The 14,272-nt window shown below is 37.3% G+C and overlaps 1 protein-coding gene across 4 annotated transcripts in view; it reads right to left on the reverse strand.

Moving 5' to 3' along the window:
- Positions 1 to 313: 313 nt before the first annotated feature.
- CABCOCO1 (ciliary associated calcium binding coiled-coil 1) overlaps positions 314 to 14,272 on the reverse strand; it is a 73,543-nt gene continuing 59,584 nt past the window's right edge. For all 4 annotated transcript variants that reach the window (XM_058841895.1, XM_058841898.1, XM_058841897.1 and 1 more), the window contains 3 exons: positions 4,298 to 4,357; positions 3,767 to 3,907; positions 314 to 1,215 (listed from right to left, as the gene is read on the reverse strand). In XM_058841895.1, the coding sequence (XP_058697878.1) occupies positions 1,174 to 1,215; positions 3,767 to 3,907; positions 4,298 to 4,357 (243 nt within the window). In that variant the 3' untranslated portion in view covers positions 314 to 1,173. The remainder of the gene's footprint in view (positions 1,216 to 3,766; positions 3,908 to 4,297; positions 4,358 to 14,272) is intronic.

The following is a 14,272-nucleotide window of genomic DNA, read 5'->3' on the forward strand; positions in this document are numbered from 1 at the left end:
CTCAGCACTATGCCCACCAGGAGCAGCCCCTGAAAGTCAGACAGCATCAAATCAGGTATTTTAGGAGAACTGCTACAAGGTATTTTCTTCTTTTGACTGGCTGAGTCAGGCTTGCTAATTTTTTTCATTTACAACCATCAAAAAATGAGGATGAAATTAAACAAAATAAAACTTTTTACTTAGTGGTAAATAAATATGAAAATGCAATGAATAAAATTCTCTATTTCTCATGTATTCCACTAAACATGCAATCCAATCCAGCCTTTACACTTCAAAGCATGACTTGTATTTCACATGCTTTCTAGGGCACAGAGTTCTGTGGCACAATTAATACAGGCCGCAAGTTTGAAACATAGAAGTTCAACTGGTTCTTCTGAGGTCATTTATTTGGTTGGATTCCTTTTGAGTATGAAACATTTTTATAATGTCTGACAAAATATGGAAACATTCTCAGATGAAAGGATACGTGCATTCCAGAAAAAATTCTACTGAAATCTAAAGGAACTCTTATTGGGAATATTGAAGTGCAAACTCTTCATTTATGCAATTTTAATATGGTGGAAAGAACGAAGTGTAAGCTATTAAATTTGTTTTAAAGCTTAGAAAGAAAATTAAAACAAAATAACATACATCTTATTAATGAATAGCTACAGTGCAAGGTGCGTAATTACATGTTAATTAAATTCTCTCCTAATTATATCTGCAGTGCCTCAAAATGATATTTTCTCTCTATGTATTTTCCTTGTAGCAAGCAACATTTCCTGAAAAAAACCCTAGGTGTAAAGCAGAAACTGTTAAGTATTTCACAATTGGAAGAATGAAACTGCAGCTTTTTTTCACAAAGTTAGAATTTGTATTCAGAAATAAACTGAACTTCAACATGTTTTAATTATGTGTCCTTCTGTTTATAATCAACTGAAGTCTAAACTAAACAACATCACTGGCAGAACACCGTAAATTTGAGGGACTGGGATGAAATACTACTGGGATGAAAATCTTTCCAATACTGTTAATGAAATGTTAACCATTTTCCTCTACACAGAAATAATTTGGTTCAGGTAGCAATAGCAAGCCAGCCTTTGTGAGTACCATCCCCTACTGCCCAATTCCTGAAAAACCCAGCACCATCTTTCTTATCTGGCTATTTAGGACTTGTTTTTCTGTTCTCCAAGTCTAAGCTTCTTCCTGCATTTGCAGCTTTTCATTTATGGCTGCCTGTAAAGAAAATCAGAAGAAAGAAGTGGTTATGATGAGCTATCTTAGGCTGCACATTGTCTTTGTGGTTTTGACACAGTGTAGTGCAGCAAGGCAGACATTATCCTCCACCTTCCTGTTTTGCAGACAGGACGATGTTCCAGTCTATCCTATGTGATAACACGTTATCATATTGCTGTGCACAATTCCGATGGATGGCGTAGCTGCCATGAGCAGGAAGCGATCTGGGACAGACATTCGTCATGTAACCTTGTCTTGTGAGACAGGCTGATTTTCCTCTATTCTCAGATAGCCTTTACCAATAGACACCCAACCAGAAAAATTGCTTTGGGACCTGGTTGTTGCCGTTGTTTTCCTTTGCTGCAGATGTTTGTTCTCCACTGCAACATATTTTATTGAAACAGTGCTGGAATTAAAAAGCATTACTGAAAATGAACAATAAAAAAAGCGTATTTCTGTGATGCTACTTGTCTGTCTTAATTACAAACACAATGAATATGTATCTCATTCTGGAGATCCAAACTGCTGTAGACACTGAGTGTTTAATTTGCAATGTAACATTTGTGGGGAAGGTACAGGGGTTGTGATGTATTCTAATGAAATCTTTGGCAGTGATAACGCACAGCAATCTCTGATTGTATGGCATTTGAAAATGTGGGATCACTGTAAAAAGGGCCACAAACACTGGTGGTTTTATGGGTAATTTACGTATATTTTTCAGTATGAACATTGATTTCTGCAAAAATACAAGAGAAATGGAAGGAGTGCAATGACAATACTTCAAAGAGTCATCAAGTTCAAACAACTGGGACAGGCTCACAGGTCTTCTACAGAGTCTGCGTAAACTGTTCCAAACCTCAGAGTTACAGTCTTAATGGAATTCAGGTAATTTTGATAAAGCAAATGGATTCTTACCAGAAGAGCTTGCAGTAACCTGACATTTTAGGAACTTTGTGGCTTGTCAGTCCTAGAAATCCCCATTAGTGCTATTCTGCAGTATATCAATGGGTAACCACAGCTGAAATGTTTTCAAAGTCCTCAGTAGCTCAGATTGGAACCAAAAGTCTGGAATTTCTCTCTCAACTTTGTATTTTTGGGGATGGCCTTCACCATATTCCCATATTCAATCCAAGTATCATCAAATATGTCTTCATCCCTTTATGTGATGTGTGTACTTGGTTGCTGGAACAGTGATCCTCTAGATCCTCCAGATGCCACCACACTTCTCTATGGTTGCTGAGACCACTGAGTGTCAGCACTGTCATAGCAGACTAAAAGTTCTTTTCTAGACTCAATTAGAGCAACAGCTGTCTTGTTAACGTATATGTCGAGACATAATACAGATTGTGAAACCATATTTCACATGTAACAAAATATGGTATGAGTTTGATCACGAATCAGGTAAAAATCCAATTATAAGATTACTTTGGAAGTCAAGAAACTGAGAGAACAGGTTAAAATGATACACTGGTGAAAAAAATAAAACCTGAGGGGAAATTATTTTCTTTGTATACAACCAGAGTTGCAAAATGAAGAAAAAAAATAAAGCATTTTTCTCATCTGTGCAGTTCTGTAAAGAAAAAACACTCTTAGCACTGATGTTAATGGCATAAAGGTCAAGTGAAAACCAGGTATTTACTGTTTTCTATTGGTAGGGACAGGAGTAAAATAACACAGGCCAGAGATTCCCTCCCATTTCTAAGGACATGTTGAAATGGAATATAAACCCAAATAGGTAGAGCTAATGATCTAATTATTCTAATTCATACAATAATTCTAATTCCTGTTCCCCACTGATGCATAGTCCAAGACAATTTACCAATACCACAGAATTTTCAGATAATATTAGGTATTTATTAAACTGCTGCTTAGTCAATAGTGTCTAATGTGCTGTATCTAAAGTTCAAAGTGCCTAATGCCACCTGGTTGTTGCCAATAAGACCAAATTCCAGCAATCCCTTGGTGCAAATCTGTTCTAGCAGGTTGACTTTCAATCATTTCCTGTTAATTCCAGTGACAGTAGCTTCCTTCCCTTCCATGAGCCTCACAGAAATCATGGACCCCTCAGAGTCTGTAGACCACTTACTGACAGCTGATCTGTTTCATTAAGACAGCTCTTGTGTAGTCACACACCTACCAGAAAAAGCCTAAAATTGGCATAAGTAATTTTTTACACAAACTGGAGGGCATGTAACATAGATGCATCTAACAATTTATAGGAGGCACACATTGCATATACTCCAGCACAGCAGCTGGTCCTGAACCCATAAGAAGGAACTTTATCACTGTCATCACTGAGAGCAGGATTTGGCCCATGCTTTTGACACATAGTAAGGTTGAAGATATATGTTGTCATATTTCTGAGTATTTTTTATCTTATCATATGTAAGCTGACTAAACTAGGAGTTATTTATAGAGGCTAATTCACATTTTTACAGCATATGAATGTGCTTTTTGCCAGCTTTAGCACAAGCACAGTTTATACTCATTAAGACTGAGCTAGCTAATTAACCAAAGACAGAATTAGTGAAGAGCTTTCTAGTAATAGTACCTCAAGGTTGCCAATAATTTCATTTGGGATTTCACACACTGCAGACTTCTCATCTTCAGCAGCAACTCCAGCTACAGCATCCACCTCGGAAGATGCTGCCTCTGGACAGGACTCTTGCAGGTAATCCCCCTTGTCAGACCCCTAGCAGCAACCAGCCACAGTAAAAACTAAGTTAAAACATCCTCCTGCCCTCTGTTTGACCCAAAAACACCAGCACAAAGGCAACAACACACAGAGCTGCTTTTGGGAAGTGCTGCCTTGACAGACACCATCGTGATTTGCTCACACTGCCTAGGCCAGGCAGACACAAACTCCCACAGGGTGAGAGCCCAGAGTGGCTCACTCAAATAAATGTCCTCTGCTGTCTGACTAATGCACTATAAGTAATTTTATTTAATTTTATTCAATCTTAGAAGAGAATGTATGGTATGTTTTAGAGAATAAATCCATCAGTGACTGGGATCCAATGGAAATTTGTAGAAAAATAGCTTAAAAAAACCCCAAAATAAACTAAAAGGAACAAAACTATACCTGAGATTCCATCACTGAAGCTGAGGGAGAAACTGCAGGTTGGTCAAGTTCAATCTCATTCTGGTAGTATTAAATAGAAAAAAAGAAGAAAAAAAGTAATTCATGTTTAATTATTGCTCAGAGGTTTCTCACAGTTTTGTTTTTTTTTTTAATGGAAATGAAATGGCTGGCAAACATCAAAAAACATTACCTTTTCTGTTACTATCCAGGTGCTCAGAACTGGAAAGCATTCTGAAAATGATTATAGATCAGCTTTAATTTCTAGTTGAATCTCAAGGGGCCTTCTTTATAATGCTTGCAAAGAACAGAAGATTTTCATAATTTTGTAACAGTACAGCTTCTTACTCATGAGGATAATTACGTTTAGAAAACACAGTGCTTAGATAACATTCTGTCTTCCCAGTGCAAATTTGTCACTCTTGAACAGGGATATTGTTGCAGTTTGGAATTGCAGGGCAGTATCAAAGGAGTAAGTTGGTGTGAAGTTGCATTGAACCAAATAAGGCCCTTAGGCAAATATTTTAATATGCAACTATAATTTGAGACTTGTTAATGGTCCAAGTTTCAGTGCTTCATCTTGTTCCTTTGCTGTGACCATAGGAACCTCAGTGGTGTTCTGCTGCTGTGTGACTTGCAGCTGCAGGAATGCTCTGACAAGGGCATGGCTTTTCCCCCTTGGAGCAGCTGGATGAAGCATCAAGTCCATGCTCAGGTTATCAGGAGTGATGCAGAAGGAGTGATGCAGCCCTGTGTCCTCTAAATGGATAAGGTTTTGTGTCCTACTTTAAAAAAAATGGATGACAGAGAACGTATGTGCCAAATAGGGTGAAAAAGGCATTTGTCACCAAGCAAGGAATAGGGTACAGCACTGAAATGGTGTGTTTGAAGCCTCTACAGGGGAAGTGCCCATAGAGAATACAAGGCAGATGTTACAGTTCTGAGTCAGTGATTACAAACAGGATTTTGCTTGGATGGTATAAATAAATGACATTAATTCACATCAAGGTAATTGCAGTTCCCATAAATTAATTTTCTCAAACTTTTGAAATTGTAGCTAGGTTGATATTTGATTTGGGTCATTAAGTTATTTTCTAGAGTTAACATGCCAAAAATATTAAAGCTTCTATACGTCTGCAGAAGTGATAGCAACAACTGAAAACAAGAAGTTCAACCTAGCCACTTCATTACAATAGAAATCTCTTTTTTCAGTCCTAAAAGCTTTTCAGAACTTCTGTTTGGACTCTGTCACTACCTACAAGGTTCCCTGCTATGTGTGAGCTCAGTAAAGTAGGTAGATAGTATTAGCCATGTTTATAAGAACCTAAAAGGCCGACACAAAGATTTGCAGATTTTAACTGCAAATAAAAACAGTTATAGAATAATTTTCCTCTATCACTTGTAATTCAAATTTTCAGTACTTTGTTAGTGCTACATACTCACAGAAGAAATAATCAGAAAGCTTGGGTTTTGTATCAAAATGAAAAAAACTGACCCAAATTGTGCTTCTTTCAAAAATAAAGACACTTTGTTTTCAAATTCCACTTTTTTAAAAACTAGAGCTTTTTTGAGTTAACAGCTATTTCCATTTTCTCTGATTTCTTACCTTATATTTTCTTATTAAAAATATTAGCTGAAGTAGATGAGAATTCAAAATTCCTTTCTGTTTCCTTAAAATACTATTTTTTTGCTTAATTAGTTACCTATTCACTCAAAATATTTTTTAATTTAGATTAAATTATTATTTTATTTATTCTCTCCAGTCCAGCAAATTTAAAAAAAAAAAAAAAAAAAAAAAAAAAAAAGAGTCAAAAAATATACCAGGTTTATAGAATCAATGCCAAGCCAATCAAATACGTTTTTGTTGCATGGATAAGATTTTCAGAGGCTCTGTTTTTCTGAATAATATTTTTACTTCACTGCATCTTTTTACAGAGAGCCATTCTTTACTCATCTGTTCCATGTCTAATAATAACCCTTGGATCATTAAGAAATAACTAAATTACAGCAGAACTAGTCTCTTTAATGAGCCATAATAGTCCCAACATTCAGCCAAAAGTTTTTTTAAAGACTGTGAAACTTCAATGTAGAATATCAAGCATTTTGTTTAGTAATAACAAGTTTATGAGCAGGACTACAGTTTACAGCCAAAATACAGTAACCTAAAAATGCCATTCACCATTGCTCCTTTCTATACATTGTGTCCTTAACAAGTCCAGGGGAAAAGTAGAACGAATTAATTGTGGTGAGAGCCTGAAGCCAACAAGCATATTTAAACTAATCCTTCTGATGCAATACTTTCCTTTAAAAAATACAATTAAGTCTTTGTGTTTCCTTTGAACAAAACCTCATGTTTATTAGCACCAATGGCTCTGTAGTAAAATCTATTTAAAAACAGAGAAGGAGACACAGTAAGTTTTATAGTTACAGAGGTTTTAAAAAATGTTGCTAGTTTCTGAAGTCTGAGTAAATTTATGGTGAATTACTTCCACTGACCTACATTAAAAACTTCACCCTCCTTTTTTAATTCCTGAAGATTTGTCATTATGTGAGCATTATTCACTATGACAAAGATGTATTACTCAAAGTGTTCTCTTGAATCAATATAATTATCAAAATGTGAGAAACAATTTTGCAAGATGATAATGCCTTAAAATTAATTGGCAATATTTTTCTGCCCATTGCAGTCCAGTGGGTCCACAGGAATTCAAACATAAAGACAATGTGAGGCAGTTGCACAAATGTAGCCAGCATATCAGTGTCAGCTGCTCTGAAAGAGATTGAAGGGACAATTAGGTGCACTATTCTTACCAATTCTGAGGCGAAGTGGGGTGCCAGGAGACCACCTGGCCAGGAGAAGTCAGCACAGCTTGACATGGGACTGTGGGTCAGCACCACTTACCCAGCCCAGTGGCACCAGCCCAGCTGAAAACTGCAGCTGGTGCAGACCCTGATCTCAGAACACAGCCTCATGCCACAATCCTATTCTGGGATTCTTTCTGGTACAGGTGTGCATAAAGACATAAAAAGCACTGTTTTGTTCTGCATAAAAACTCACACACTTCCCTTGTTGAGAGGTAGCAAATTGCCTTTTTACAAATGTAGGCAGAGAAAAGACAGTAAAATAGTACACAGGGAAATTTCTAAAACAGAATAATGACAGGAAAGAAGATTGGTAAAACATTCTAATAGATGAGTTCCACAGATGTGGTAGTTATTATAAAATTAGCTTTGCATAACTTACCAATATACCATTACATTTTCCCCCCAGATGTTATCTGTTACTTAAATTAATTTTTCTTAAGTTACTATTATTGCAGATTTTATCCATGCTGTATTTTATTATTTAAAGTTTCTGCGGCATATAACAAGCCCTGGCTGATACCGTTACTTTTAATAACATATATATAAGAGGTTTTAGTATTATAGAAATGGCTGCTGGGTAATAGTCATAGCACAGAACGTCTGCTCTCAAAATATTATGTAGATTAAAACTAGCTATTTACTTACACTCTAATGCATGGCATTGGAAAGGTTTGCAGTATTTATGTATGTGGTATGAAGGGGAACAATCTACTCCAGGAATAAATATCAGAGTTTGGAAATTAGCAAACATAAGGTCAAGGTCAGTTTGGCTTTACTAATGTGCTTGCTGAAAATGAGAATTCACAGTTTATGTTTACTTATTTCATAAACAAGAAAAAAAGACTGAGGTGGTGATGCATTTGCCTCTTCAATAGAAGGCTTTTGTATCACAGAAATATTTTAAAACCACCTTCTCATCTTGATATTACCTGAAATTCTGTACCCCTTTCCACACAGTCTTAAAAAATTCTCTGCAGCTTACCAAACACAGGAAAATAATTATTTATAAAAATTGGAAGAAAGATCCCACATTCAACATGGACCATTTCTAAAGCCTTGCAACATCTTTCCAAGCCTTTCAATTGATATAGGTTTGATTTATACAAATGGCAGATGAGTTTCAAAAAGGGAGTTCTTTGTGCATTATTCTCTATATTCCTATCACCTTTGTAGTTTATACTTATATGCCATGGGACCTTATGCTACCAGATGCCTGCACAGGTTTCTCTCATATATATGTGGTATTTTCTATCAAACAAACTCTGTAATACAGGACTTACATTAGTTTGCTACTCATGCTAAGCATGGCTGGCCACACACTTACTAATGAGCTGAATTTCATCTGCTGTAATAAAAGGCATTTTCCAGAGATTACATATCATATTAGAAGCCCATATTTCATGTGGTTGAATTTGAATGGATACTTAATGGACAGAGATGCACCGACTCAAACCAGCCTGCTTTTTTTTATCCCTCCCCTTTAACCTGCCAGCATATACAAACACAACAAATCCACCCCACCTGCCTGTGGAGGCATTGCCCATGAGTGATGGAGGTTCCTGGGGGGCTGCTGATAGTTCTACAAATACATCTGCCATCCTCTTTTGCAGCATTTAATACATGAGGCCCAAAGGACCAAAGGATTTGATGAAGTACTCAAAAACTTAATCCAGATATCTGATCTCTGTGACATGACTGAGGTGGCAGAGCTACCTCCTGCACACCCTTGCTACACCCATTTGTATTAAAAGTAGATTTAAGATCAATGAGGGCCTAAAACACTGCCTCTGAAGGATGTTTCCCAGTTGCTAATGATGCACATGGAAATTCTGTGTGTATGTTCCTGGGCAGGAGTTTTCAAACCCCTATTCCTACAAGAGACAGAAGTTCAGTGAGTCAAAGGTAGGCTTTATGCTCTTTTTCCTGCATTTCAAAATCCAATTCAATATGTTCTAAAAGAATTTTCCATGTTTGTGATCTGTGATGTGAACCGACTTTTTGGCAATACATTAGTAAAGATAATAAAGATAAAGATTCTAATCTAAAATAGCTATTTGAAGCAATTTGGTGCCTACATTGACGAAACAGGATCTCCTCCTCCCCCCAGGAAGCTGTAAATCAGTTAGTGACATCTGGCCTCAAGGACATCAGAGTCATCTGAAATGTGGTAATTTATATTAATGAATATCAATATTAATTTTTAAATAAAAAGAATTTGCTACTGCCATTATGTTTACATAAGAAATATTTATAATTCCTCCTTTCCTACATTTTGTCCATAAATTACTGTAAGGAAACACAATGTCACAGTTATAAATATTTTTCCTTGGAGTTAAAGCTTTTATATATCCTCTTACTGTTTTCAGTAACTATATGAGGACAACAACCAGGATTTTCTTGCTACTCCAGGAACTGCTGCCAATTTTAATGCTTGACTGAGTAGAAAAGGGTGCTTCTAAAAAAACAACCAAAGCCTCTCTCCTCTCCAGAGATATCTTAATGCAGAGTGCCCTTAATACCTTGATTCTATTGGAATCTATCTGTCTTAACATACCAGGAAAAAAAACCAAAACAACAAAACCCCCTGATTTTACTAGGCTGCAGTCTTCTACTGCTTTTACAAAGCTTCCAATTATTGCTGCCAATTTGCAGATTATTTAGAAAGACAAAATGAGAGACATAAAAAAAAACCAAACCAAAAATCCCCAGTTGGCTTTAAAGCTGAGGACACATCACTAAATGATTCACCTTGGAATGGTCACTCTAAATTCACATTGTATTTATCATTGCCAAATCTCCTAGAGTTATGGGATTACAAGAGAATCTCAGCTTTCATTTAAAAATAAAGTTAGCTCTTATGATTGCAGAGGAAAGACTGGAAACATAAATCTTGAAAGTTCAAAAACTAGACTGCAAGGAAAAGGAACCAAACCATTATTTTTAAGCCACTCATGATTTTTTGGGATATGTCTCATAATTTTAAATGCTCAAGGCTAACATAACCCTTTAAAAAATACATACAGATTTTAAGGAGGGGTGAAGGATTATTTTTTTTAGTTCTTGAAAGTGCAACTCTTGCATGTCTGTACTCTTCAAAGTACCAACACCACCTTTCCACTTCAAGGACATCCATCAAACAAGCAAAGAACAGCCAGCTCTTATCCTTTCTGTACAGGCATAATCAACGGAGATCTAAAGTCATTTAAAAAACAAAACAAAACACACCCCACAAGCATCTTTCCCACAGGAACCACCTATCTAGAGCTACAAATGTTTTTAAAAAATGAAGGCCCTTTTAATTATTTATTTTATTTTTTATTATTCATGTGATCACAACTGAAACCCATAAAGGTAAGTTCTGTTGAACCCAATGAACAACAGGCAGTGGCAACCTTTATCAGGTTGGAGCTTTACACTTCCTTGTTGTGCATCTCTTCTCCCACGTTATTTAATCAGTATAGAGCCAATATGAATGCTGAAAACATGACAAAAATGTGAAACAAAACTTGGCCAGGTGCATTTTCATACCTCTTTCTGGGACCAGGATTCAAATATTTTATAAATACTTGCTGCAATTCCATACTCTCAGAAAACCAATTTGCATGAGGGCATGTGCCTTTGGTAATGAAATGGCCTATAAGAATTAAATTGCTTAGGGGGCTGGTATTTATCACACCTTTAGGGGCTCTGTCAACCCCCTAAACTCCTCCTTTCAGGAAGTGCAAAGACAATTGCCTCTCCTTAGAGACAGTCAGAGTAACTAAGATGAATTAAGAACCTAAAAATTCTTTAATGTACCTGCCCTGGACAGCAGCAAGCACAGCTGGCTCTCTCACATTTTCCCAAGGGGTACCTAGGAAAGCTGGCTTCCTCACTCAGGGTCCCTGGTTTGCCTGGTGCTGAGAAGTATGAAATATTCCCTTTTTTATTCAAATGGTGATTGTAGGAATTCAGAGATTATCACCAGCACCCCTGAGTGTGTAGGGGAAGAGTCAGACAGTTGATGGCACTATCCTGGGCTGATTTTTCCATGTGTTAAATCTGAGATGCAGTACTATCTCACCAGCTCTTACTGCTCCGCTGTGCTTTAGGTCGGCCCTAATACTTCCAAAATAAGCCTGCTAATGTAGACATGCCTGTTTCCAGCACATGTAAATCTCCAGTGTGTCTCATGCTCTGCACACACAATTTCAGAGCAGCCTGTGTGCCCCTGGAGCTGAGCCTCACTAGATTTCTCTTAGTTCAGCAAGCACAGACTTCAGGCTTTACCTAAACAGGAGTGCCATGTACAGGAAAAAAAAGGCACCAAGATTCCAAAAACCTCAGAAAACTTAATCCCCCCCCACCTTTTAGAACCAAAAGTGCTCAAGAAGAGCCTGGGGCTCTTGCAGAGAAAGTGTGACAGAAGAAAAATAGCGTTTTGCTGTTGATAAAGAGTAGTCACTGCCTGATGCTGGAAAGAGGTCCCACCTCCTGCCTTTGTCTGCCACTGCTCTTGGACAGCCTTCCCTTCCTACCCACCTCCTCTGAAATCAGCGTTTTCTCCACACAAGATTGGTCATGGACAAGCCCCTCACACAACTGCCCTATGCTCTGCACATTCTCTCAGCACCAAACGGCAGATGAACAAGCTGTCTCCAAACTGCTCTCAGTCATTAACTGCATTAGATGTGGATAGGCTTGTCTATATTTATTCACCCCCAGCTAATGCTACAGAAAATAGCTGTACTAACATTTGAAAGACTGCTTTAAAAAAATCCCAATCCAACACAACCTAAGGAATATTGATCCAGCACTAAGACGGGGAAAAAACTGCTCACATAATTTAAAAAATACAATATAGATTTTTTTTTTAAGAAAAAATGCCACGTTAGAAAACTTTCCACAATATATGGCCACATAAAAATGGGGAGCTTGTGTTCTTTGTTATTAAACCTAAAACATAAGGTCTTCTCCTGCATGTGTAAGTTTCTGTTAAAACAACAATTTGTCCTGTGGACTGTAAATTCAATTACTGTTTTTATTGGAATCACATTTTGCTTTGGAAAAAATCACGCAGAAAAACAACCAGTAACTTAGACATCTTAAAAACATCTCAGAACAGGCATGGCTCTGAGAACAGATGAGTTATGGTAATTCTTCCACTGTGAACTGCAAGGTCTTTGAAATCCATTTCCATATTTTTAATTAACACCTAGTTAAAAAAAAACCTTACTGTAGGTCATTTTAATCAAAAATGGGAAAACAAATTTGTTTTATCAGAAAACGGATTCAACACTATTTTAGGGACTTATTTTTCATGTTTTTATCTTAAAAATTAGGCCATTAGCACACACTTCCCAATTTGGGAATGCAGAAGCAAGCCAGTTCTCTGAAATTTCAGAATTATAGTTTTCAGTCGCACTTCTCTATGTGAAACCAGTCTATTTTAACACCTGAATATTTGATCAGCACACATAAACCCCCACATAAGTCTAAGGTATTGGTACTTCTTTACAACTTCATTTCTATATAACTTGAATCTGCAGTGTTCTAACCATAGCCTGTTAGTCAAAAAGAAACACCTCTTTCTTATGTGACACTTGGATTTTGTGCCCCATTGTAAAGAGGCTCTTCTCATTATGTGTATGATCATAAATCTGTTTATGCCGCATCTCAGCATGAGTGCCCATGTTTATTTCAACTCTTCCTTATAATCCTGTCATTCATGTTAGATAAAAACGCAGCTGTGGGTAGGGGCAGGGCTGGTCTGGTGAATGCAGGAGTTAAACAAAGCCTTGCCTCAGCATAGCTTGGCTAGGTGGGTGATTTGAAATCTAGTAAAGCTTCCCCCTGGTAAACTGCCAAAGCCAACCACACCTTGGATGATGCGAGGTTGTTTTTGAGAAGGTAACATCTCACAGATTATCTCCTCCCACTTCAACTTGGATGGTTTCTGAGAACAGTCATTTCCATTTCTGCTGGGGTATGAAATGATTTCTGCTGAAAAAGAGCATAAATCTCATTCTGCTTTGACTTGTTAGGAAGCTCATGACAAATCATATAATCCAATGTGGATTTGTAGAATTTGTTGAAGCAATGCATGAGAAGAAACAAACATTTCTACTGAATAATTTTTTTCTCCAATTAAAAAACCAAACAAACAATAGTCTCTTATCTCCTTATCAACTCTGTTAACTATATCTTCTAGAAAATTACCATACACACAAGTAACAGAACCAACAAAAATCTAACATTTGCTCAAAGATTTCCACAATCATTCAGAATTCTATCACAACTCAGAATAGAGAGCAAATACTTCCAACTCCGGAGTGAAAATCTTGAGTCAGCCATGGAATAAGTAAAGCTAAAGGGTACTGCATTCAGTTGTACACTGCAGTCTTTCCTCCCATTGTGCTTTGTCTTTCTGAGAAACTGTTGTACAAAAATAGGCAAAGAACATGTGGTCACAAAGTTTGCATGCAGTTTGCCTGATGAGATAAAGACAATGTGTCAGTTTTTGATGGGGAAAAAAACTAAGCAATGATGCCAAAGGGTCTTATTTATTCCTTTCAGCAGCACCTTTTCCTTGGCAGATTTCCTAAATAGCAATGTCATAGATACCTAGAGGGAGCAAGCACCCAGTGGCAGCATCTTCTCTTGAGAATGCAGAGCCATACCCAGAAACATGACATCGCCTACTCTGAAGTTGCTGTCTTTTGATCTAACCCTTAGAAGAAAGTACTCAGCAGGTGTTCAATGTGTCTGGATTGCCAAGCAGAGAAGTGGAGAAGATAGGAAAATCATTAATTGCTGGGAAGCTTAGCTGGCAACAGATAGAAAGGCAGGCTGGATGAGGACACAGGACTTAATTTGATGCTGTGGAAGAAAAGAGGAAGAGTGATGAAAAGCAGCAACCATATCTCATGGGTGGAGGAGAGGCAGTAAGGCTGAGCATAACCTGGTGATGAGATCAAAGATCACACTCTGAAGACTCCTGGAGGTGGGCCCTATTCACTTCCTTACCTACATCAAACTTTTTCCCTCCAATAGTCTCTAGCTCCATCTAGACAAAAATGTCACATATCCCAGGTCCTTCTATCGTGTGACTTTCCATATTGGTTTTAAAAATTG

Source organism: Poecile atricapillus, chromosome 6 (genome assembly GCF_030490865.1).
Source record: "Poecile atricapillus isolate bPoeAtr1 chromosome 6, bPoeAtr1.hap1, whole genome shotgun sequence".
NCBI classification, from domain to species: Eukaryota; Metazoa; Chordata; class Aves; order Passeriformes; family Paridae; genus Poecile; species Poecile atricapillus.